This window comes from Triturus cristatus, chromosome 2_1, assembly GCF_964204655.1.
Source record: "Triturus cristatus chromosome 2_1, aTriCri1.1, whole genome shotgun sequence".
Lineage (NCBI taxonomy): Eukaryota > Metazoa > Chordata > Amphibia > Caudata > Salamandridae > Triturus > Triturus cristatus.
The window spans coordinates 236,562,641-236,588,840 of NC_140581.1; the positions used below are offsets into that span (position 1 = coordinate 236,562,641).

At 46.6% G+C, this 26,200-nt stretch overlaps 1 protein-coding gene across 5 annotated transcripts in view; it reads right to left on the reverse strand.

The window, feature by feature from the left end:
- The window catches only part of PDZD2 (PDZ domain containing 2), a 1,178,280-nt gene that overhangs the window by 172,292 nt on the left and 979,788 nt on the right, over positions 1-26,200 (reverse strand). For 3 of the 5 annotated variants that reach the window (XM_085630578.1, XM_085630563.1, XM_085630555.1), the window contains 2 exons: positions 19,553-19,654; positions 4,471-4,585 (listed from right to left, as the gene is read on the reverse strand). In XM_085630578.1, the coding sequence (XP_085486704.1) occupies positions 4,471-4,585; positions 19,553-19,654 (217 nt within the window). Of the gene's footprint in view, positions 1-4,470; positions 4,586-19,552; positions 19,673-26,200 lie in introns of all 5 variants that reach the window. The other 2 variants (XM_085630570.1, XM_085630587.1) reach the window with 1 other exon arrangement.

Genomic DNA, 26,200 nt, shown 5'->3' on the forward strand with positions numbered 1-26,200 from the left:
GAGACACAACGAACATTTGGATAGACTGTACTACACATCTGGAGCAAAGAGCTGTGCACAAGAAAGCTGCACTGGGTGTTTGAGTGTAATTGCCACGTGCAGCTCTTGAGGCTTAAATGGCATATATATTGGTTGCACTTGGTAACTAAAGTTATACTCAAGCACTCTGATGCTGCCCTGGACATTCCAGACTATACCGTGGTCAGTGATTAGCTGGATGGAAGACCCAAGGAGAAAAGGAGAGGGAGCGGATACAAAGCAGATATATTGTCAACGCGAAAAGGCCCTTGTTGAAAACTAAAATACCAGCCCAGCAAATGCAAAATGTCAACCATTGCAGAAAAGCTGTGCATCCAATCACAGGTACCTGCAACCAATCACAGGTACCTGCAACCAATCACAGGTACCAGCAACCAATCACAGGTACTTGCAACCAATCACAGGTACCTGCAACCAATCATAGGTACCTACAACCAATCACAGGTACCTGCTATATTCTCCTCCATCCTCCCCTATTCCAACACACATTTCTAGCTCTCTCAACAGCTGTACTGAGGTAAACGTTGAGTACCCCACCCACCTCTTCTACTCTATACCCAATCAGGATTATCTGGGTTATTTGGTCCCTTTCTACAGTCAGTAAATTCTGCGGCTTCACCAACCAGGAGTCTTGTCATACACACGGGAACAGCCAGGGTTCCTCCTTCCAAATTTTCAGAGATATCGTGTGTTTCCACCTCCTAAAGTCTCTCTCTGGGCTTTGGGGGGTTTCTCTCTCTTCCAGCCTAACCAAGGGCTTCTCAAGTGTTCTGTTACTAAGTGATGATGTGTTCTGTGTAACCAACACATTATCACTTAAATCAGGGGTCTTCAAACTGTGGGACGCGACCCCCAGGGGGGCCGTGGAGTAATGCAAAGGGGGTCGCGCCTTCCCAGTCACACTTCTGCCCAGGCCCAAGGGCTTCAGCCCCCCCCCCCACACTTCCCCCGTCCTGTGTCTCAGCCTGGGCTGCTGCAGTGAAACTTGAGCTGCTGGGGGCTCAGCTGGGCAGTGTCTGGAGTCTTATCTCCGGCACCCCCATGTTTTTCACAGGTCTTTAAAGACCATTTGCATTTTTACATGCCTTTGCAAACTGGTTACAGAGGCTTAGGTTTTTTTGCTGGTTCCAGTACCCCCTGGGTCCCCACTCAGCCTATTCCTTACATTTGTATTTTACATTTACTGCTGTAGAATGAGAATGCATTTCATGGAAAGGAATACAAAGTAGGCTTGCCAAAAGAAAAATGCCTGCCGTGTTTTGTTTGAAGAGCCTGCAAAGATCTCCTCTTGGCACTAAATAGACTTAGAAATAAAAAAGTATGTAGGCATTTGTTATGTGACTTTTCTGTCTTTGTTCTATTTAATTATCAGTCATGGATCATTGAGGCAGCCCTAGAACGCAATTCAAAGTGCTTTCTATTTATATTTGCTGTTCGAAGTATGCACAAATAAGCGCTGAAAATACCGCTTTAGGTGACTGCTTTTTTTTGTACCGACTGGGCCATCAAAATAATCTGCTGGCAACCCTAACCATAGGACTGGAAGTTTGTTGCAGGATCAGCACATTATTTATTTCCTTCACCCTCGATCCCCGATTAATGCCGCAATAGTTTAACTTAGATCTTAAACTCTACGCCGCCGTCAATAACATGCTGAGTTACTTCATGGGTCTGGGAATGCACCCTGCATTCAGACAACTCATTCCTCATTCTCGCCCTTCATTTTCACGCTCACCCTGCACTCACAGCGATCACAATGCACTCACACTGATCACCATGCACTTGCACCATTCACCCACTCACCTTGATCACTCTGCACTCACAATGCACTTGTGCTACTCACCCTATACCACAACCTGCAGTCACACGAGTACACTACTCATCTTGCACTCATGTGACACTTCACTCACCTGTCCCCCTCACTACTCAATATGCAACTCACTCAAACAAGCCCATCAGTAATCATCCATTCATTCACCCCATTCTGAACTTGCATCCGCACCCAAATTCATACGCCACCTCACTCACCCTGCAGTCACTCCTCTTGTCCTACTCTCACACAGTTGCATCGCTCACCGTGCACTCACATGGGCACTCTTGTCACCCACACAGTGCAGAGGGTTAATGTGCCTGCTACAAAGAATATGTACCATGCAGATCCCAGAAATGAGTGTGAGTAAACTATGAGTAGTGCTATAAAAAATGAAATTTTTGTCAGAAAGGTGCTATAGATAGATGCGGTGCATTGTTGGTGAGTGGCAGTGAAGGAATTCATGGAGAAGGAGGAAACGAGGGTGGGGCATCAAAAAAGACTGATGCACCGGGTGCGACCAGCGTTAGGACCAGCCCTGACTGAGAGTGTTAGCCCCCCCTCTGAAGTTCTGGTCTAGTGGCTCCCCTGCTTCTGCCTATTATTTACATTTGTAGTGCGCTACTGTTACCAAACGATGTCCTGGGGATAATAACTATCTACTGCCTGAAGGCAAATGAGAAACACATAGAAGGAGAAGGAGAACCAGCCAAATGGGGTGACCTACAGAGCATAGAGAAAGGTTTTTATATCTTCCTAAAGGAGAATATATTCTTGGTGGAACGAAGCAAAGGAGGGTGCAAGTTCCATAACTGCGCGGCCTGCATCAAAACAGCAAGACAGACAACTCAACTCTTGAATTAGGGAACAATAAGCAGAGTGGCACCTGCCGAGAGGAGCATACGGGTCCGACGAGAGATGAGAGGATGAGAGAGGACAGCAAGGGAGTGAGAGAATTTGATTGAAGATGTCAGGGATGAGGAGAAATGTGAATTGCCGAAGAGAAGTGTGGACACACAAGAAGTGAGTGTGAGCCAAAGGTGAGGGCCTCTGTTAGAACAAAGGGGAGATGTAAAAGATGAATGGGGGGACTGGGGAGGTGTAAGATACAAATAGACAAAAATTTGAATGGAGAGATGAGGTGAATGAGAAGTGCTGAGGGGCACGGGAGGTGACAGGGCCAGAGAGGCCATGAGATAAATGGGAGAGACTGTTAGAGATGAGGGCAGTGAAAAGATAGAATGGCAAGAGGTGATTAAAGGTGAAGTGAGAGGTTGAATGGGGAGAGTTCAGAAGTTGTAAAAAGGGGTGAAAGAAAATGGCCTGCAAAGTGAGCGAGGGATCTAGGGTTAGGAGAGGAAGGGAGGGGGGTAAGAGGAAAGCTGCATGGGTAAACTGCTTAACTCTGCACAAAACCGCCAGGGTTTTAAGGGACCCCTGCTTCTCCCGGCCAGGGCCAGGTGAGCTTCTAATGTGGCAGCACGTATTGCTGCAGAGTGGAAGGCCCTTCACAAAGGTTGACTTGAAATCTTTATGATGATAATTGCTGTATTTTGGTTATAAATGGGTACTGATTGGGTGAAATCTTTCCTCAGTGTTACTGTGTGTAACAAATGTCAAAATAATGAAGCAATGCTATCCCAAAATACGTGGCATCACATAACCTCATTTACATTTTCATCCCACGCAATTTAGTCAACAGGTTTAGACATTTTTGTCAGGAGGGGGTCCTTACGCCTCAAAATGTTGACAGGGGGGGGTCTCGGCATCCAAAAGTTTGAAGACCTCTGACTTAAATGTAGAGTTTGCAATTGTGAGTCTGTGGTCAGTTGGATAAACTACAGAGAGCAGAACTGCAGTGGCTTCTTATGTGGATGGGGTCTCTTCTATTTGAAAGGACTTAGTAAATGGATATTCAGTTTCGTGTACATGCTGTTGTGTAAGACCGTCTGTTGGAACTTAACACCCTGCTCATGAGAATTCAGAGGAGTCAAACAGGAGTCCCTGTCCAGAGTTTAACTGTGCTAAAGGGGTTGGTAAGAAGGGAATCTATTACAGAGGTAACTCTGGGCAGGGAACACAGCCTCAACCTAGAAACTGACAAAATCCAAGGTAATGCAACTCTGCGCAAAACTGGCTGCACGCGAGTGTTTGACAGATGCCGCCCTGACAAATCGACGCTCAACTTTGTGTCTTATCAAACTGGCACATGATGGCAGCTAACATGTGTGCAGTATCTGAAACGGACGTATCTGCTTAAGAAATCTTTTATTATAGTCATAGCAGTTTGACATAGCTTCAGTGAGGTCACATTCTGTGATGTCATTAGGTTAAGAGGTTACGTAGCGTTACTTCCTTTAATGCCACTGGAATGAAACACACACAATGTTACTTTCTGTTATGGCTTCGATGAGTCAATATCCGTATCCGATACAGATGGAGAAGCAATCTTAATACTTTTTAGAAGGAAACTAAAAATAAGATTTGTTAAAACAGAGCTTCGACATTGACAGCAAGATGTGCGGTTTACTGTTTCGAAGCACGCCAGGTTTTTTTCAGGATGCTCTAGAAATTGGTTGTGACATTTTATTTTCTTCTATGGGTTCTAGTTTCTTCTATACCTTCTTTAAGTCTCCCATCAGCAGCTGCCGCTCCATTGGGAAATATGGTCTTCACAAAAATTCCCATTCGTCCACGAGCAGAATCCTGCCCTCCAACAATGCTGAACCCAAGACCCTAAACAATGAAGAAAAAAAAAGGCAGGAACAAAAATTAAGGATTGTAACTGGTTTGCAGCCTACACGCTCTTCTTGTACTTCCCCTCTATTAATGATGTCATGGCGAGTTTTGATTAAATGTCAAAAGGATAGATGAAAAATGAATAATGATCAAGGTCATTCCATTACTTATTAGACCATCCATTTAAATGCTTCCTGTTATCTCATTATAAACACCATTCAAGTCCATTAGATGCATCTGTCAAACGAACATCTGTTGAAAAATTGCATAACACAAACATTTACAACCACAGCCCCTTATTTATGTGACCACAATAGCATTAAAATAAATGTACTTTTTATAATTCAAATAGAAGAGGAGAGATTAAAAATGTGCACAGCGAAACAAAACCATATCCAATATTGTCATAATTGTAACTTGACTAACCTGGGCCTCCCCACAAAGCACTGCTTTGAGAATATGGATTTGTACTTTGGTTGGGTCCCTCCTGCGTTTGAGTTTGGGCCTTTGTGCTCACTTACAAACAGGAGCGTGCGACAGCCGTCGATTACCAGGACTAGTCCTACTGGCCGATGCTTTTCTCCATCAGAGGAGAAACTCTTTCCCTGACACCCCCATCAGATTGGGAGCCTTTCATAACCATTTCCATCCCATAAACATAGCTATTCCCACGTGTTTTTTCACTCACTAAAAATCATTGTCATCTCTTGAATGAGGGCAAGTAGAGTCAGCGGCCCCCTTCATTCATGAGTAGACGTGGGTGCCACTTCTAAGACCACTCACTAAAAATCATTGCCATCTCTTGGATGAGGGCAATTAGAGTCAGCGGCCCCCTTCATTCATGAGTAGACGTGGGCGCCACTTCTAAGACCACTCACTAAAAATCATTGCCATCTCTTGGATGAGGGCAAGTAGAGTCGGCGGCCCCCTTCATTCATGAGTAGACGTGGGCGCCACTTCTAAGACCACTCACTAAAAATCATTGCCATCTCTTGGATGAGGGCAAGTAGAGTCCGCGGCCCCCTTCATTCATGAGCAGACGCGGGCACCACTTCTAAGACCACTCACTAAAAATCATTGCCATCTCTTGGATGAGGGCAAGTAGAGTCAGCGGCCCCCTTCATTCATGAGTAGACGCGGGCGCCACTTCTAAGACCACTCACTAAAATTCATTGCCATCTCTTGAATGAGGGCAAGTAGAGTCAGCGGCCCCCTTCATTCATGAGTAGACGCGGGCGCCACTTCTAAGACCACTCACTAAAAATCATTGCCATCTCTTGGATGAGGGCAAGTAGAGTCCGCGGCCCCCTTCATTCATGAGTAGACGCGGGCACCACTTCTAAGACCATGATATGGGGTAATTCCTTCATCACCAGTGAGGGAGAGCAAAAGGCAGCCTCAGATTCGCCGTTCGCGGTGTCTCTAATGACACAAGTCTTATTACAAAGGCGATTCTTCTTCTATTATTATTTCGATAATAATTGCCATTGCTTTGTCAAAGTTAAGTAACCTGTTCATCATTATTGTTGTTGCTGTTATTATTATAATTATTGCTAGTATTGTTGTTGTTATTATCACTAATTCTAATAACAATATGCATACTAATAATACTAGTGATAATACCAATGAGCAGGTTATTCCCCGGGGCAGGGCTCTTTGGCGCTGCGGCCTCAGTTTGGCGCTAGTTTCTCCGGTGTGTCCCAGGCAGAGCGCAAGCCGGGCCCAAGTCTAGTACTTGGTACTATTTGCGCGGATACAGCCCCTCTTAGCATGTGTCCTGCATGTTTATTTCTGGCCCCTCTCTTGTCCCCCACCCTCCCATGCGGCCGCCCCTGTGCTGTGCCGCGTGGCACACCGGGTGGCTATGTGCACCTGTTCTGGGCAGCGCGGGTGTGTAAGAGCAGCAGGGGGCCTCTGAGGAGCATGCAGAAATCAAGGGCACTCAGAGGGCGGCTGTGAAGGCACTCAGAGGGCGGCTGTGGAGGCACTCAGAGGGCGGCTGTGGAGGCACTCAGAGGGCGGCTGTGGAGGCACTCAGAGGGCGGCTGTTGAGGCACTCAGAGGGCGGCTGTGGAGGCACTCAGAGGGCGGCTGTGGAGGCACTCAGAGGGCGGCTGTGGAGGCACTCAGAGGGCGGCTGTGGAGGCACTCAGAGGGCGGCTGTGGAGGCACTCAGAGGGCGGCTGTGGAGGCACGCTGCAGCGAAAGCGCCCAGAGACTGTCAGTGTGGGCCGGCAAGTTAACCCTCCTGAGGGACTGGGTCGTAGCTCCAGGTGGGGTGTTTGGGGTGTTACACCCCCCTATAGAATGTATTCTGTAGTTAATAGTTGGGTACAAGTGATTTCAGTTGCGTAATGTGAAGTGTCTGTGGGATTTCACCTGGGATTTTCAGATGCCCACACTGAGAAAAACACACCCACTCTAGCATTTATCTTTTGAAGGCCTTAACAATTGTTGATTCGTTTGAAAAATATAGCATTTTAAGGGCCCTCTAACAATCAGGAGGGCAGGAGCAGAGCACCCCTTGCCCACCCCCAATGATCTATCTGTGCGCCCTAGCCCACAGGCTGGTGTACATCCTCTGGTTGGCTTAGGACTGCAGAATCTTACCCCTTCGTGCTGTCCTGGGGGAGGGGACTTCTCCTGAAGGACCTCCTCCTGCTAACTAGTGGTGACTCTAGTATTCTAGACCCCACCACGAGGGCGACCAGGGCCTCCCCCATAAAACATTTGTTGTGCAAATGCCCAAATGTCTCTGATAAACAGGTCAGTTCCCGCATCCGAAAGATGCACTCCATCCTCATGGAACATGTCATTACCCATGGGAGGTTTGTGTGGAAAATTCCATAGACGGCCCAGTCCCGGGCACAATCTAGACATTTCAGAGTTCAGGCGCCGTACTGACACATTGAGCACTCTAGATTTTAAATTCTTCCCCCAGTTCCGTCGGAGCACCATGTGTGACCAAGCTATCTTCGCATCAGGGAAAGCCTTGCCCAACTTCGCAAATTCAGTCAATATCGCCTCCCTGAGGCCCTTATGTCCCAACCTCACCAAATCATTACCACCAAGGTGTACCACAATGAGATCCGGGGACTGACGTCCCTCACAACCTTTGGCAACTTGAATCAAACGCTGCATCTGTGTAATATGTAGGCCAACAATCCCACACCACCAGAATGCCACGTCACGCAAGGTGAAAGGCTTGGGTCCACGGAGCAGTTGCAACCTGTAGGCCGCTCGACGAATAAAGGAGTGCCCGACTACCCACACGAGCTTGTGAGGTATCCTACTAAAAAGTAAAGAAAATACAAATCAATATGGATAGAAACAGAAAATAAAGGAAAGAGAAGACACAGACCGTGCACCAGCTTCATTGCAAGTCAGGACGAATGTAACACAAGTATGACTGTGATACCCAACGACCCAGCTTCTTCACATCATCGACCGACATACCAGCCCCTGCTGCCTTTGTCGCTGCACCAATCCTAAAGGAGTGTGACGAATACCCTCAGTATTGATACCCACTTCCTTAATGGCCACCGACATGACGGCATTAAACTGGTACCTGGACAGGCAGACATTCATATGAAGGAAGAAAGCTGTGGATGCTGCCCCCGGGTGAATTGCCAAATATGCGCCCACTCGAGTTACGGGGCAAAAATGAGAGTCTGGGGCCGCTATAAGTTTGATCATAGCCCCTTTTCCCTCCTGATCTGTCTTGGAGCTTCTCAACCATATCACCAATTGATCTTTGCCTAGTTGTACATCAGCCCACTTCAGGCCCCTGACTGCGTCATGTCGCGCCAATCCCACTACTTTTCTAACCCTAAAGGCCCCATAAAAGGCTACAGTATATGCTGCAGCGGAGAGTGTTGCTCTGTAAGGAGATTTACACACCCTAGGGAGATTAGCAGGCAGACTGCCCAGAATCTGGGCGTTGAGCGGGCACCTGGTGTCTTTCTCTGAACCCTCTAGACGAGCCCACCCAACCAGTGCTTTCTGGATGATGAACGAATTGTTCATGTCTGGCGCCCACTGCACCTTGGCGAAGAACCTTATTGCTGAGAGGTGTGCTCGCACACAAGACACTGTCTTGCCCAATCTCCTCAATTCACTTAGAAAAAGTTCATATGTCGCTTGGAGTAAACATGGCAGATATCTTCTGCCTGTGGAAGAAGGACCTATAAGATGCAAAACATTTTTCATAGGATACTTTGGTGCGCTTTGCAAGGGAGGCTGCCAATAGATCTGTTAAGGTGGGACTCCAATCTTCCACAGATATGAAGGGAACACAGTCATCTCGTCTGCTGCTTGCTGGTGGAAGTCCCGGAATTCCTGCAACTTGGAGCGAGATAGGGCAGCAGCAGCATTATTAAGAATGCCAGGTACATGCTTCGCGCAAAATGAAATATTAGCTTTCAAACACAGAAGGACCAGATGTTTAAGGAACCGCAAGACACATTTGCACGAAGCCCCTTGTCTATTGATGGTTTCAACCACTACCATATTATCAGACCAAAAGAGAACACTCTTATTCCAGAGGTCCTCCACCCATATAGTCACCGCCACCACAATCGGAAACAGTTCAAGAAAGGTGACATTCCTAGTAATACCGCTCTCATGCCATGCCAGCGGCCACTCCCCTTTACACCATTCAGAGCCCAATATCGCCCCAAAACCCACGCTGCCAGAGGCATCAGTAAAAATGCCAAGGTCACAACTAGAGATGGGGTATGAGGGCCACATCACCGATCCATTAAACTGCTGCAAAAATGTGTGCCAAATTCTCAAGTCCTCTTTAACTTCACTAGCCAGCCTTATGTGATGATGCTTCTCTTTGGCCCCGACATTGACCTAGCTACGGAGCGAGAGAAGGCGCTCCCCGTGGGAATAACCCGTAGTGCGAAATTCAATTGACCCACCATCACCTGCAGCTGATGTAGTGTCACCTTCTTGGATGACAATGCTGCGTCAATGGACTGCCTAAGAGCATGAACCTTCTCCAAAGGAAGACGGCACTTACCAGCCACAGTGTCAATTTAAATTCCCCAAAAAAAAAAAAATAGAAGGACCCACAGTCTTGTCCTGTGCAATGGGTACCCCGACTTACTTGAATAATGACATTAAAGAATCAAGAGCCCCTGCACATGCATAGGAGTCTGTCGGCCCCAAACCTAAAAAATCATCCCGGTAATGAATCACATCGGTGTGGCCTGTTTGCGAAGAGAATATCCACTGTAGCAGGGAACTAAACTGTTCAAAATATGAGCAAGACACGCTACACCCCATTGGCATACACATATCATGGTAGAAAGCCCCCCCCAAAATGAAACCCCAGAAGATGGTAGTCATCCAGATGGACAGGGAGGAGACGAAAGGCAGACTCAATGTCAGTCTTTGCCATCAGTGCCCCTGGGCCAAGTCTGCGTAACTTTGCCAGGGCCTGGTCTAGCGATGTATAACGCACCAAGCCCAATTGAGGATCAATGGCATCATTCACAGAAAAACCTTTGGGGGCCAACAAATTATGAATCAGTCTGAATTGACCTGGCTCTTTCTTAGGTACAGCACCTAATGGGGAACAAACAAAGTCCCCAAAAGGGGGAGGAGAAGGGGCCTGCTATTCTGCACAAGGCACACTCCTTCTTCAGCTTTTTGTGCACTACTTCATGATGTGTGCGCGCTGACAGCAAATTGTTACAGTGCGAAATGGGCAATACTGAAGAAGCTGGAATTCTAAAACCTGAAGAGAAACCCAGGTACAATTGCCAATCTACACTTGGGTATGCATTTAACCATGGGATAAGCTTAAGAATCTTGACCGGTGTGGGCAGTTCGCCATTAACTGGAAGATTTGGCTCCCTCTTTCCCTTTTTCTCTGGACTTCTTGTTGCACCTGAACTTTGGGTGGCATGGGTGGCCGCAAAAAGAACAATTAAGCCTGAATTTGCAGATTCCCGCTTGACGTGTACAAACTTTCCTGTTAAAGGCCCAGCAGGAACCTTTTTTGTCACTTGATTGTTGCTGACGAAAAGGCTTTGGGGGGGAATCTTGTTATTAACACTCTCCAACAATACGTTCACCTCTGCCTTATCCCACCTAATGTCTGGGTCCTCAACTCTTGCCCACCTAAAATCCCGGCCATAATCCAGCCAGGCGTTACCCCCATAAATGTGGTGTGCCTTCAATATCTTGTTGGAGTAAAATATCATGGAAGACACAATTTCAGGGTTCTTTTCCAGCATAATAGACATGTAAACATTAAACCCAAACAGCCCATTCGTTATAGTCTCCTCCACTTTTGGCTTCTTGTCTTTAGATGAATTATCCTTACTGTCTTTGTCTTTCTGTTCCCATTCCCTCCTCTTATCCCTTATTAATAAAAATATATCTATGAATTCGCCTCTCCGTAGTTTTTCATTAACCTCCAGAGGAACATGCGAAGACAGCTTCCCTGGTCTTGACAACAATGCCTCCTGCCTCCCTACAGTGCTAGGTACAGGACCCTCTGCTTTCTTACCTGTGTTGACCCCAGGAGACTCTTTCACCAGTGATGGCTGTGCATTGGCTGCAGCCACCGCATTAGTACTGCCAGATGCGCCGCCCCGTGCTGCCCCCATAGCCTCTACTTGCTTCTTTAAGTCAGTGAACGCTACTAAAATGTCACTGGAAGGGGCCCAAGGGGAGGTTGTCAACGAAGGAGGGTTCACCTTCTCTGCTGGTGCCACTATCTTGAGAAATAACTGGGCCAGCGATTGCACAGCTTGCTCTCTAGCATCCCGGCTGCACTTGTTGGGGAGGGGGCTGGGAGGTGGGTAGCTGACTGGGCACTGTGGATATAGCCGGAGGTTGGGCACTCTCACTACCTGGTGGCCCCGGAGTTAAGCTAGCAAAGCCTGCTTAATGCCTTCTAATGCCGCATGAGATCCTTGAGACTCTACTGGCGCCGCTAATATACGGCTCGGAGTAGGTAACACCCCAGGGGTGGCTGAAGGACCCTGTTGCAGTGGGGTATGAGCGACTGGTAGTACAGCCTGGACATCAGCTGGGGGTGGTGGAATCTGCGCTACAGACACCTCAGAAACACAAGATGAAGAGGTATGACCTTTGCACCCTTTTTTGCACGCTGGGGTATTGCCAGCCTTTCTGCCCTTTCTTTGTACTGGGGGAAATGCTGCTCGCGGGGGAACATGAGAGCGTCGGGGGCACTCTGTTCCGAGTGAGCTGCCCCCCCGTCAGAGTCTGATGCCGCAGACTCAGCCCCCCCCATCTTTACCTAACTTTGCCAGAACCAACTTCAACAGCTGTGCCAATTCTGGGTCCTTGTCCTTTCTCTTCCCCACTTGGCCTCCCTTAGCCTGAGCAGCCATTCTAGATGACGGGTAATTGTACGCAGGCTAACCTTGTCGCGCCCAAATGGTCCCAAAATTACAAGATGCCCAGCCACCTATTTAATTACCCTAACACCAAATCTGTTTGTACTGCTAACAGCAAAATTCTTAGTCACAAACCCACTGGGGTAAAACCAATGCCCCTGTAACACCGCACTCAACGCCTGATCCGGGTTCCTGGCCTAGAGGCCACTCACACTTACAGACTGCACAAGAGGGTGCACCGAATAACGAGCCACACTGGGTCAGGGACTTGGGGCGGGGCGAGCTGCTACTCCCTACCGCACGTATGTGGTGTCTCCGATACGGAGTAGGCTTTAAAGGGAGAGCAGCTATTGAAAAGGAGGCAGATCTAGATAAAGACGCCTCGGGGCAAAGTGCTGAGAGCCGGTCAGCCACTCTCCGTGAAGCTAAAGGGGAGGCCAGAAGGCAAGAGGTGCCATGGGCACACGGGCCGATCCGCGCGTCGAGTTCTGCACAGCTCCAGGTAGTGATGCCTTTGTCATTGGTCGTCCATGTGCCACCGCTGCCCCAGGTCAAGAAAGAGGCCAAAGGCCAAGGGGTCTTTATACCCCCCTTGACCAGCCTCAGTTGCGGCATGCGGAAGTGACGCGGTCTGATGCACTTCCTGTCACCAAAGCCGCCAGACCAGCCTAAACCGCCCTAGGCCGGCACACCGCCGGATCGCCAGGGGCCCGGGCCACGCAGTCCCTGACTCCCAAGCGTCACGTCCCCCCCCCATGCGGGGGGGGGGTGGCGCTCTGTCCAAATGCATCACTTAATGCACAATCAGCACTCCTTTCGCTCGAGTATCATCCTAGCGGGGGGGCTAGCTTTCACTTAACAGCCTGATGCCAATGCCATCAAGGAAAACAAAATTAACTTGTCACCTCACAGGTGCTTGAGCTAGACTACGATTTGGATGCAGCCCAATTTGCCAAGCTCTGTATTTACTAGATTGTGTGTGGACAGTAGTAAGGTCAGATATCTGTGTAAGCAGTCTACTATTTAAATGGCACTTTTTAATAAGTCTTTAATAGTGCCCAAAAGAACCTTTGTTAGCAACCTTCGAATACTAAACAAAACATGAATGTTCTTCACTTGTGCCCAGCAGTCTGCATGCATCTCCTTGTTGCAAGCTCATAACTCATAGAGCTACTTTACAACATTTTAACTTGTGACCTGCAGCTATCACAGGATCTGCCCGGCTAAAGAAGTAACCCACTGAGCTTTGTGAATACAATTAATGGCCTTCTTGATGCACCTTGTGCTTTCTGGCAGGCATGTTGTGCTTTGTAGCAGGCACTGGTGATTTGAAGCAGGCACGTTTTGATTTGAAGCAGGCACTTGTGCTTTGTGGCAGGCATGTTGTGCTTTGTGGCAGGCACGTTCTGCTTTGTGGCAGGCACGTTGTGCTTTGTAGCAGGCACGTTGTGCTTTGGAGCAGGCACGTTGTGCTTTGCAGTAGGCACCTTTAGGCTGTTTTATGATGAGTCACACCTGTGACTATCCGGCACACAGATTACTCCAGCATGTGGATTAAGAATGTAAACCATCTTCCATTTCATGGGGGTTACAACAGTTTTAAGGCTCTTTAAGAGCTGTGCATTGCTCAAAAAAGAAGTCATGTCTGATATTTATCTCTTTGCATGGACTTCATTGCTTGGTTTTAGTCACATTTGGCAGTAGAATATCGCACATATGTACACAGAAACCATGGAAATGTTACATAAGCAATCTGAAAGCTTGGCAACTATGAAAAAGGGTTTTCTTATATTGAGCACCTAATATTTACATTGCCACAAAAGTGAGGCAATAAATCCTACACAAAGGTTTGCACCGCACAGGCCTACCACAAGAATAGCGGCAGTGGAGGGTACACGTCACAGCACAAGGTTCAAATAGATTGCATAAAAATGCCATGGGTTTTACAGAGCGTTCACAAGAAACACTGAACTATTACTATAATGTGTGAATCCGTCCGGCTGTTTCTCCCTCACCCACCAAGATCACTTAGAAAGATTTGTCTAAATGCTCATTTTATTGCATAGGCTCCCTAAGAAACTGCTAAAAAACATGCTTTATAAGCAGCTCACATAACCCTTTTATACAATATGAAATTGACTCCTATCATTTTTTAAGCTGCCCAGAGCATCTGCCTTCATTTAGATCTTCCCCATCCTTTCATTTTCTCATCCTTCTTAGTAGGTTTTTTTAATAAAAAATAATATCTCTTAGAATCATGGCCTATTTTAAACAAGCATTGGCAAAGTCAATAGATCTCGCATATGCAAAAGCTATTGACGTTGCCAATATATTTTAGCTATGAGGCACACCAGCATGACTGCTAATCAGCATGGCTAAAAGTTAGTGGGGTAAAGGAGAGTGGAGTGTTGTAAAGTGGAGTAGAATGGAGTGTTATGGAGTGGCATAGAGTGTCGTGAAGGGGTGTAGATTGGCATGGAGTGACGTAGAGCGGTGTAGCCTACAATGAGTGGAGTGTCTTGGAGTGGCATAGAGTGTTGTGGAGTGTCGTGGAGGGAGTAGAGTACCATAGAGTGGAAAGGCATAGAGTTGAGTGGCGTAGAGTGTCATGGAGTTGTGTAGAGCAGAGTGAGTGGCGCAGAGGGTGTTGGGTAGAGCGGAGTAGAGTGTTGCAGAGCGGAATAGATTGTTGTAGAATGGAGTGGCATGGAGTGTAATAGTGTAGAAGAGCAGAATGGCATTGAGTGGCATGGAGTGATGCCTAGTAGAGGAGAGTGTCGCAGAATACAGTGGAGTAAAGTGGCATTGATTGGCATAGTAGGAGTTGCGTAAAGAGGAGTAGTGTCAGAGTGGCATAGTGTGGAGTAGAGTGGGGTGGAGTAGAGTGGACTAGAGTGAAGTGGTGCAAAGTTCAGTGATGCAGAGTAGATTGTCAAAGTGCGTTGGTTCTGAGTAAAGTGGTGTAAAGTCCATTGGTGTAAAGTGCAGTGACGTAGAGTAGAGTGGTGCAGAGCAGATTGCAGTGGCATAGAGTGCAGTGGTACAGAATGGAGTAGAGTGGCTAGAGTGAAGTGTCAGAGTTGAGTGGTGCAATGTAGAGTGGAGTGATGCAGGGTAGAGTGCAGAGGTGTCAAGCAGAGTGGCGTGGAGTACAATGGTGCGGAGTGCAGTGGTACAGAATAGCTTAGAGTGGCATGGAGTAATGTAGAGTGTAGGGGGCGTAGAGTGCAGTAGAGTAGAGTGCAGTGGTGCAGAGTAGAGTGGTGTTTAGGTTAGTGGCAGTGGAGTAAAGTGATGTTGAGTGCAGGACAGAGTAGGGTGTCAGAGTGCAGTGTTGCAGATTGCCGTGGTGCAGAGAAGATTATAGTGGCTTTGCATAGATTGCAGTGGTGAAAAGTACAGTGGTGTAGAGTAGTGTGTGGTAGTGTGCAATGGCAGAGTACAGTGGTGTAGAGCAGAGAGGCATCGAGTGAAGTGGCGCAGAGTGGAGTGGTACAGAATATAGTGCAGTGATGCAGCACAGAGTGGAGTAGTGTGGGGTGATGTGGAGTAGAGTGCAGTGGTGAGAGTGCAGAGGAGAGTGGAGTGGAGTGGGGTAAAGTGGAATATGCATAGTATTAGTAGCGCCCTGCCAATATAGACAACACCTCTTCAATTGTAATAACCGTTGCATTTGCACAGACATACATGTTTTACTGATAAAAGTACAGAGTGCACAAATGATGTGTGGAACTGTCATCACCTAATGTATTGGTTTGCTTTAATCATACTGAAATATTTGTTTCCACCACACTTCAGAATTACCCAAAAATCGGCTTCATTTGTGCATTCCGTATCCTGATATGTTCTGCAATAGCATGCACCATTCATTTACAGACATTTACATTTTGTTTTGTGCTAGAAAACAAAAATAACACCATACGGCACACCCCGAGTAGCTAGCATCATTGTCACATAAACTCTCTTACTTTGAAGTCAGAGAAAGAAAACTAAAAACCATACTTCCTGGAAGACAGAGTCTGTCTGACATCTGACCTCTGTCTTTGAATGCAAAGCAAATGCGGCAAGAACAAGATTTAAAGACCTGTTTACAGAAATGAAGTATTGGTGGAAGAATACAGTAAATAGAGTTTGGGCAAGGGAGGAGACGAGTTAAATCAGGTCAGTGTAAAACAAATAAAGCCAGCAGATAGCAAGAACATGTGGGTCACAACCCACAGAGCCAATGGGAAGCAATGGGTGGAATGCACTCTCAGGGAAGCTTTCCGAATGTCCCCAAGATGTCCTTAGAAAACTAGACAGCTGTGCCGTCTGCTGGGCCTCGACCTAAAAACACATTTGCAGTGAATGAGGATGCTGCATAGAATGTCTATGAATGGTTATTAAATAGCAAAACCTGATCAAAAGAAGTTAATTCTGTGAGATATAAATTGAACAAACAAATGTGTGATCGCTGCCATAGGCCCTGCTGGAATCTACCGGGAAGGAGCCGGAAGAGGAAATGAAAAGTTAGACGCATCTTGAAAGCACAGCTCTAAGACCAAAGCTATTCCTTCAGGCTATACCAATCCTCAAGGCTCAAAGAGCAGAGCTCCCATTACAGGCAGCAAACACATCCCTGCAGGCTCGGGCAGGTTTAATGAAAAAGGCTGTGGATACATAGGATGAAATGCTTACGAGCTAAGTGCCTTCTTGTACCAAGGAAATGACACCACAACAGTAATCAGTGTCTCAAATACACACCGAAATACCATTAAAATATCACTTTAAAACTAACTTTACATCCTCACACATTTTGTCCCCAAACTTCACCTTTATCATTTTCTCAGAATACAATGATTTGCCCGGAGATGCCAGTTTGTGAATAAATTGCCATTAAATATCTCCTTGCCATTTTCTTGCCAGTGTGTCAGGGAAACGCCTGTGGTGGGTGATGGTTGGCTGCCAGGCTGTCGCATTTGGTATACAGCCACCTCCCCTGGTTGGGTGGCTGCTGTCTGTCAGCCTCCGTCATCTGGCGATACAGTTGGGGACTTGGGATGGTTTTGCCTATGCCGAATGTGCATACATTTATAACCCTCTGTGTAGGTAGAAGCAGTGCTTAATTTGAGCAGGGGGTTACAGGTGGGATCCACCGATTGTCTTTTTTGGGGACCAGGACATATTTTTCATCGTCAGACTTTTTCCCACAGCAAGAGAGAAAGGTGCAGAAGGAGGAATAAAAAGACTGAAAACCAGTGACAAAGGGAAAAGCAGGGTTAGAAAAGAGCCTACATGAATGAGACAAGTGGGCAGGGAGTGTGCAGTGGAGGATTAAAAAGGCATGAGATGGAATAAAGATTCACAGCCTTGTTATTTGGCATTCCTGACATTCGGCAGTGCTGGCCCTGGCCTGATTTTGGTACCTGGAACTTATTCTTTTTACAAAATAAGCACTGGGTAGAAATATTACTTCTGGCACACAACTGTCGTGTGGATGTGGAAGGTGGATGCAGAAGGTGGACTGAAGCTTCAGGCGCTCTCAATCCACATGTGCTGAACCTGCCTGGAAGAGGCTGCTGCTGTCAGCTGCTGGCTTGAGCTCGGTTTTGGCCATAAGCCTATAACAGGGCGACAGTGGCAGCAGTCAAAGGGGCCAACCACAAATGAACCATGCCTAAACACCTGGCCACCATGGACTCCTTAAAAAATATGTATTATACCCAAGATAAAGCACCCCCAACCGTGCGTCAAGGCACTTAGGAGTCACATGGGCACGGAGCGCAGGCTTTGGGCCTTTACCAGGGCCTGGAATGTCGAGATGGGACTAGTATTATATGTGTGCAAGTCACAGAAGCGACTATGTTGGCTAAAAAGCCAGGGGTGGCTGCAGTAGAGGCCAATTGAGAGCTCAGGAGCAGCAATTTAGAAGCAAAAATATGAGCACTGGCAAAGCATGAAATAGGCACTTAAGGGCTAAAAAACACAAACTAGTTTTACAAGCAAATCGTTATATTCACTCTCTCTCTCCTATGACAAAAATTCCCATTCTGTCTAAAGAGTCTGTTCCTGCCAGGTGCTTTCCTGGCAGTTTTGTTAGACGGTAGACCTCGAAACAATGCCCTTTATTCAAACAAGAGACGTGTGCTTCCTGCTACGATGTGTTCCCGCTAGCAACAGTTCTGCTACTTGGTGCTGCTGCTTTGGAGTACGGGGCTTCGACTTTGCTCTCTGTGATCAGACTCCTCTCCGAGTCTGCGCGTGAGAGGGGGCAGACACCCCGAAATCAGTCTCTGAGCTCCAGAACCGGTGTGTGCTGTGATGTTCCTGCTTCTTCTGCCCACAGTGTTTCTGGGCAGTCGCAAACCTGCACACTATGCCTCTCACATACTCGAAGGAAATGTATAGTGCTCCCTATGTGGAAACTGGAGGCTGGGGCTTTCTGAGATGACTACTCATTCGTAATAAACTATTACAAGTGAGTGGTGACCTGATTTTCCTATTACCAGTGAGTTCACTTGTTAAAGCGCGCCTGAAGTAAAGAGTGGGAACTTATCTGTGTATTGTGAGAGCGTATGTTTTGTAATCAATATGATAGATGTTTTTAGAATGGAAGCAAATTAAAGAACGGCCACAACAATGTTTGTCTTAGCTACTTTCAAGGTAAGATGAAACTGCTGCTGGTGGCGTGCAGCAATAGTGGATAATCAGCCAAGTCACCTCAGCTGCTCGCAGGAGATGTGGCCATGCACTTTTTACTGCACTTCTGCTAGGAAGCACTTCTGCATTCATTCCATCCATCTTTGGCGACACTTTTCAACCAATCAGACGCTAGCAAGGTGAACTTCCACGACACGTCCACATGTCTGCATCCTAGGAGGTGATCTCGTGTAACAGAGTCATGGTTGATTGTGTACATCACTTCTGACGAAAGCCTCACTGTAATAATGAAGGATGTCTCGTAGACAGGTCACTTAAAACAAGTTGTAGGTTTATTCATCAAGTTACAAAGTCCATATATAAGCTCATATAAAGCCCATGTAGATCTCCTGTAGAGCCCCGTAGATCTCTTGTAAAGCCTCTGCTAAGCCCCACCAGGAGCAGCCTCCCTGCTGCTCAGCCCATCTCTACCAACTGCCAACTCCTCCAGTCCCCCACACTCAACATTCCAAGTGACATCACTCATGGCTGAGCAGCAAGGGACAGAACAATAATAAGGAAGATGCACCAACACAACAATAGGTTATAACACATCTCCCTTCCTTATGAAAACCAAGCATAAAGATATAAATGCATCAAGTCGAGATAGCACAAAATACCTTTGCTTACATAAACAGGAATTAATAAGAAAATACATTATGCAAATGAATATACAACAAATCAGAAAATACTTGCAAGAAAATAACTATAGCAAAAGAATAATGAACCCCATCCCCCTCCCTAGGGAAACTAAATAGTTGGATACTCACCACCAACAAACTTTGAAACTCTGAACACTGTAATAGGGGAATCACACCTCCCTATAGGGGAAAACACCTCCCAAAGACTCACCGAACCTGTAATAGGGAAAATACACCTCCCTATGATACTCCAATATAACACTCACCTTGCCTTGTCCTTTCATCAGCACAATGTTGGAGATGATGGACGGCTGGGCCAGCCTCCAGGGAGACTCCACCTGAGCGGTGCTCAGCGAGCGCGTGGTCTTCTTCACAATATGGTAGTCCTGAAAGAAATAAACTCAAGGTTATGCAAATACATGATGACGCTTATCGTACAATCAGGTACACTTGGACACTTGAACTCAGCATCTCTTTTGGAAGAGTCTAAGAGGTGCACAGGATGCTCTTTGGGGTCTGCCACGCAGAAAGAAAATCACAGCAAAGCTGAGTTCACATCATTCGGGTAGGACTCAGCAAGGCGCAAATGGCCCCATCAAAATAATTCACTTTTTCAAATTAATATGCAATCCTACATGAATATATTTAATGGAACAACAGGGAGACTTATTTTTCATATTTCTAGATAGCCATACAACACAACAACCGTTTGCTAATTCATTTAAAGGGGCACGGGTCATTCGACTGCAAGCAAGTTGTTTTGGTAAATTTATTCATCCTTATATGCCAAGCCAGACTTGGAGCTACATTTGCTAAGCATAAGTTCTAACACAGTTCCCATAGAAAATGCCCCAAAAGACAAGAGAGTCGATTTTCCACGCTAGCCTTTGTACATACTTCAATGTGTGTGACACAAGCTGTCAGGTGCTCAGAAAGCTGGGGGTCTATGTGCAGACCCAAGTCCTACATGGTGTTACAAAGTCGCACCTCTCGGCCTCGCTCTGGGGATCTGGCACTGCCCCCGCAATGGGGTAAACCACTTTCCATCCCACGCCACAGGCATTTCTGGAGTACTCATAGCCCCATTAAATGGGGAACTTTGCACTCAGAGCCCTTTGTTCAGCATCTCTTGAGCAGGAGATACAATTCCGAAAGCCATGCAGTCCCTCCACAGAAATAGACAGAGGTGTGTTAATGGAATGAGACCTCCTGAACATCCATGACACTACACTGTATCGGCTACAGTGGAGAGCGCGGACACAAAAAAAAAGGCGATTGGCAGGAAGCTTACAAACAGCCTAAACCCCTGGCAATTGCCCTGGGCCACATTTTGATGATCACTTCCTGCACCACTCTAGAAAGAGGCCCACCTCCTGCAAATCAGTGCGGACTCTGGTGCTCATGGAACAGTTCATCCCAAATCACCCGATGAAGGATCACAAGCAACCCCAGACTGGTTTCAGCCTCATTGGGCCTCGTCAGCGAGGTATGGTTTGGGTCCTGTGGCACAGCCAGGAGGGGACCCACTTCTGGGCATATCCTGTGCCACTGAGGCTGTTCCTTCTGACCACAGAAAAGGTGAAGGCAGGTGGGCTTGCAAACAGTCTTCACTGGTAGCCACCGCTCTGGCTACAGTTCCAACACCGGTGTTTTCCACACTGTCCCACTCTAGACAGAGGCCAGCTTTATGCAGATCAGTACCGACCCTGCTCCCCATGGGATCAGCCCATGCCAAAACCACATGGCTGACTTATGGTTTGCGCTGTCTCAAACATACAAACCCAGCATCCCTTAATAGTGATCAGAACATCAGAAAAGCAGTGCTGACCTACCAATGTAACACTCAATGGCAACATGAGCTACGTCCACCAAAATAAAAGCATGAATTAGTTCCAAAACGAAGTAGCATTGTGCATGCCTCGCTTTCAAGCGCAAACCAGACAGGCCCTTTAGACACTGGTAAATCAAGTTTCAGTTACCACACCCCTACCAAGCAAGCACAGTGAAGGAAACAGGGGGGTGGGGGGGGGGGGGGGTAGCTGTGGCGCCATTAACAACCCGGGCTCACCCACGTCTGCTGTTTCCCCGCAAGCCGAACAACACTTGCCTTAACCACGCATATACCTTAACAATGCATATGCGTGGATAAGGCAATGCGCAGTCTAGCTGCAGAATGGATCGGCGGGCACAGGAAGAGGAAGGATCGGGAGAGGACGCAGTGATGTAAGTGGGGCTGGATCTTGAGGGGTAGTTTTTTGGGGTGGGGTAGTTTTTAGGGCTCAGGGGGATCGGACAGTTTAAAGGGAAGGAAGCAGTTTTAGGGCTCAGGGAAGGGGGCTGGGTCAAGGTACTTTACAGGTATAGGGGACACTTTTTAGACAAGAGGGTGGGGGGCCTGGAGTCAGGTTGGTATTTTTTTAGGGCATGTGGTTACTTTTTAGGGCTCAGGGCGGGGGGAAAAGGAACAGTTTTCAGGGATGGGGTGGAGGGGTATGATCTTTAGCACGCGTCCCTTTACCAATCATGTCTTTACCACAAAATTACGTGGTAAAGGCATGATTGGTACATACACGGTCGTGGTTAAGACTGCATGGTTCAGGCATGCGTTGTTCCATCATGCAACCAACTCGGGGCTCTCTGTGATATCAACAGCCAGGGATGTGTGCTGACTATGAGGAGCAGAAGAATGAAAATATCACGGGTTTTAGAAAGTGCATAGGCAGGCAGACACTCTAAAGAAATATGTACGTCTTATGAAAAAAATAATAAGCTTTTATAACATGAAATATACCATGTGCTGCTCGATATCTCTTCCGTCTGCTAGAAGTCCCTGTGCACTTAACTCAAAGTATGCAGCAACTTGAAGAGCCATCTTGTGTGCGTTATAACTCATGGCACACGGATACAAGATACCCACTCAACCACCAATCACTGTTTTATGACAGCCTGGCATGGGAAATGCGTTGCAACTACATGCATGAGCAGCACATGCGAGAGAGGACATAGAAAACACACTTGATAACTTACATGCACAAAAGGAATGATTGATGAAAACAGGTGAAAGGGCGCGAGGCAGATGCAAAAAAGAAAAAAAAGAAATATTACACAACTGTGGTCATGGGTAAGTGAAGCAACTGAGGATGCCATTAAACACATGCACTAACTGAACATGGGAAACATGCTTAAGATAGTGCAACAAAGTAAAACGATTAACAATCTAAACATTCATAAGTGACTTCAGAATACATTAGATCTATCCATGAGGCACCTGGGCGTATTCAGTGATATGCAAATCTGCAGCTATGATAAAAGTGGGTTTTCTCAATCTACCGATTAAAGTTTATAATTGTAATTACATTTCATTTGAGTATCCAGGAAAACATCAAGTAATTCGACCCCGTAGCACATTTTATAATCGTTGATGTAATTCAAGTCTCTGCAAAAACATCATCAGAGGGTTCAGCTTATGAAATATTTACACATAATCAGGAAGTAGCTCATTCCCACCGCTGCCCAAGGATGGAAAGGTGTTAACTAGAAATGGATGGGCGTCAATTATGGGTGGACTGGAGGTAGTATCTTTAACCCCTTCGCTGCTAGGCCTTTTCCCCCCTGTGCTAAGCCTTTTTTTGGCTATTTGGGGTAGTTCGCGCTTAGACCCCTGTAACTTTTTGACCACATAAGGTATCCATGCCAAATCTGCGTCCTTTTTTTCCAACATCATGGGGATTCTAAAGGTACCCAGGGTTTGTGGATTTCCCTGGAAGGGACCCAGATATTAGCCAAAATACAGGTAAATGTAGGGATTTTGGGGGGGAAAAATGGGGAAAAAGGGCTACAGATGAAAGCGTCTGTTTTTTTTCTTGCAAATGGTTTAAAAAAAAGTGGCCGTGGTGCTGAAATCACCATCTTCCCAGCTTTCAGGGACAAGCAGACTTTTGTCAGAAAACCAAAATTATTTACACAGTTTTGGCATTTTTATGGGACATAGCCTATTTTTGCTATTTTTTGTGCTTTCAACCTCTTTCCAGTTAATGGTAGAAATGGGTATAAAAGTGATAATGGATCCTCTTAAGCTATACGTTTAAGAAAAGTAGACAAAATTCTGAATTCAGCAAGGGGTCATGTGTGTAGATCCTTCAAGGTTTCTTTATAGAAACTAACCGTTGAATATAGGAAAAATAAAAAATATGTTGAAAAAAACAGCCATTTGTGTCAACGTTTTCACCTGTAACTTCTTCTAATTATGAGAGCTGTTTGAAAGCAATATACCGTTACATCCACTGGACCTTTCTGGTTGTGGGGATATATAGGACTTGTAGGTTCACCAAGAACCCGACGAACCCAGAGCCAATAACTGAGCAGCGTCTTGCAATGGTTTTTTATTATGTACCGGGTATATGGCAATTAATTTGGGAAAATATATACATGGAAAAATCGGTATGAAAGACATGTATTTTTGAAATTGGAACAAAACATAGATTTTAGAAACAGTAGATATTTTCACATTTCCAAAATTGTGAGTACCCCGACTAGCATTAGGGGTGGGCGGAATTTGCGAAATTAACTTTCGCGAATTATCGCGAAAATGTTTAAAATTATCGCAAACAAGCGGAAATATCGCGAAGATGCGGAAGTTTTTTTCCGGCATGTTCGCGAGATTTTCTGCATGGTTGCGGGTCGCCAACTTACCCAAGTGGTTGCTTGCGGGCGCGGCCATCTTGTTTTGAGTTGTCTCGCGGTGCATGATCGTGAGAAGAAAGACGTGATCGCGCGACGCATGACGTCACTGCGGGCGCGAACTGTCGCGAGACAGCGCAAATGGCTAAAAACAATACAACATCTCATGGAGAACGCGACCGGATCAAGAAAACTTGTCGGCGAACGCAGGGATTCAGGTAAGGCGATCGCGCGCGCGCGAGAATGTATTATTTTACAGCGCGAGCAAGAAACAAATTATCGCCAACCTGCGGAAACCGGAATTTTTGACATTTTCGCGCTCTCCGCGGAACGCGAAAATGTCAAATTATCGCAATTTCCGCGAACGGAACGAAATTTTCGCCCAGGCCTAACTAGCATGAGAATTATAGGTCATTTTTCAAAATGACTTCTTTTTTTTTACATTGTCTTTCATTTGGAAGGCAGAAATGCATAAATGCATCGAAAGTCAATAGGTAATAACAGTTGTTCTGCAATTCTGTGTTACCCTAAGTCTCCCGATAAAAATGGTATCTCACTTGTGTGGCTAGGCCTAGTGCCTCCGACAGGAAACGGCTCAAAATGCAACGTGGACACACTTTATTTTTACAGTGATAACTGACCCCTTTGTTGAAAAGTGCCTAGCTGTAGATTTTGAACCCTAGCTCTGCCGGCACCTTGGGAAACCTAGCAAACCTATACATTTTTGCAAACTAGACACCCAGGGGAATCCAGGATGGGTGACTTGACTGGCTCTCCCCAGGTTCTGTTACCCAGAATCCCTTGCAAACCTCAACCTTTATCAAAAAAACAAATTTTCCTCACATTTATGTGGTGGAAAGTTCTGGAATCTGCATGGATCCACAAAATTCCACCCACGCCGGAATTCCCCAAACTCTCCTGAGAGAATTGGTGCCTCACTTGTGTGGGTAGGCCTAGTGCCCGCGACAGGAAACGGCCCAAAACGCAACATGGACTCATCAAATTTTTACAGTGAACACTGACCCTTTTTTTGCAAAGTGCCTAGCTGTAGATTTTGAACCTTTCCGGTGCCAGCGAGAAGGGGTAGGTGACTCGACTCCTCTTTAACGATGGAATTTGAGTCGTAGTGTGAACACGTGGTAGGTAGTACTTAGACCCCACCACTTTGTGTAGATAGTTTCACTGAGTAGATCCTGAAGAATTGCCACAGATTAATCTGACCAATAGGCATGAAACATGTTGACCTGTAGAGTTGAGCATAGCCCCCCCCTCACCCCCCGATTTCCCCCCGCGGGGGTCAGAAAGCCCACTAGGCACAGACTTGTTTTTAGCAATGTGTCTACCTGTGGATTTTGGGCCCTAGCGCAGCCAGCACATAGGGAAACCTAACAGACCTGTACATATTTTTAAACTAGACACCAAGGGGAATCCAGGATGGGGTGACTTGTGTGCCTCTCACCAGGTTCTGTTACCCAGAATCCCTTGCAAACCTCAAACTTAGTTTAAAAAAAAATACATTTTCCTCACATTTCTGTGATGGAAAGTTCTAGGATCTGTGTGGATTCACTAAATTCCACTCACCCCGCATTCCCCAAAGCCTTCAGAGAAAAATGGTACCTCACTTTTGTGGGTAAGCCTAGTGCCCGCGACAGGAAACGGCCCAAAACACAACGTGGACACACCACATGTTACAGTGAAAACTGACACTATTCTGCAAAGTGCCTATCTGTAGATTTTGAACCCTAGCTCTGCCGGCACCTAGGGAAACCTATCAAACCTATACATTTTTGAAAACTAGACACCCAGGGGAATCCAGGATGGGGTGACTTGTCCGGCTCTCACCAGGTTCTGTTACCCAGAATCTCTTGCAAACTTCAAACTTTGTAGCAAAAATAAAAAAAAACATTTTCCTCAAATTTCTGTGGTGGAAAATTCTGGAATCTGTGTGGATCCACACAATTCCACCCACCCCGCATTCCCCAAAGTCTTCCGAGAAAAATGGTACCTCACTTGTGTGGGTGGGTCAAGTACCCGCAACATGAAATGGCCCAAAACGCAACGTGGACACTGCCCCCATCTGCAGAAAGACTGTTGCGACCAAACAAATATGGGGGGAGCAAAGGCCCTTGCCTGAGGGGCCGCTCCCCCCTCACTGGTGCTAGTGGGTGGATCCCTGCTTGGGGATCGCCCTCCTAGGGTAATCCCAAAGCAGGGATCCACTAGGGAAGGGTACC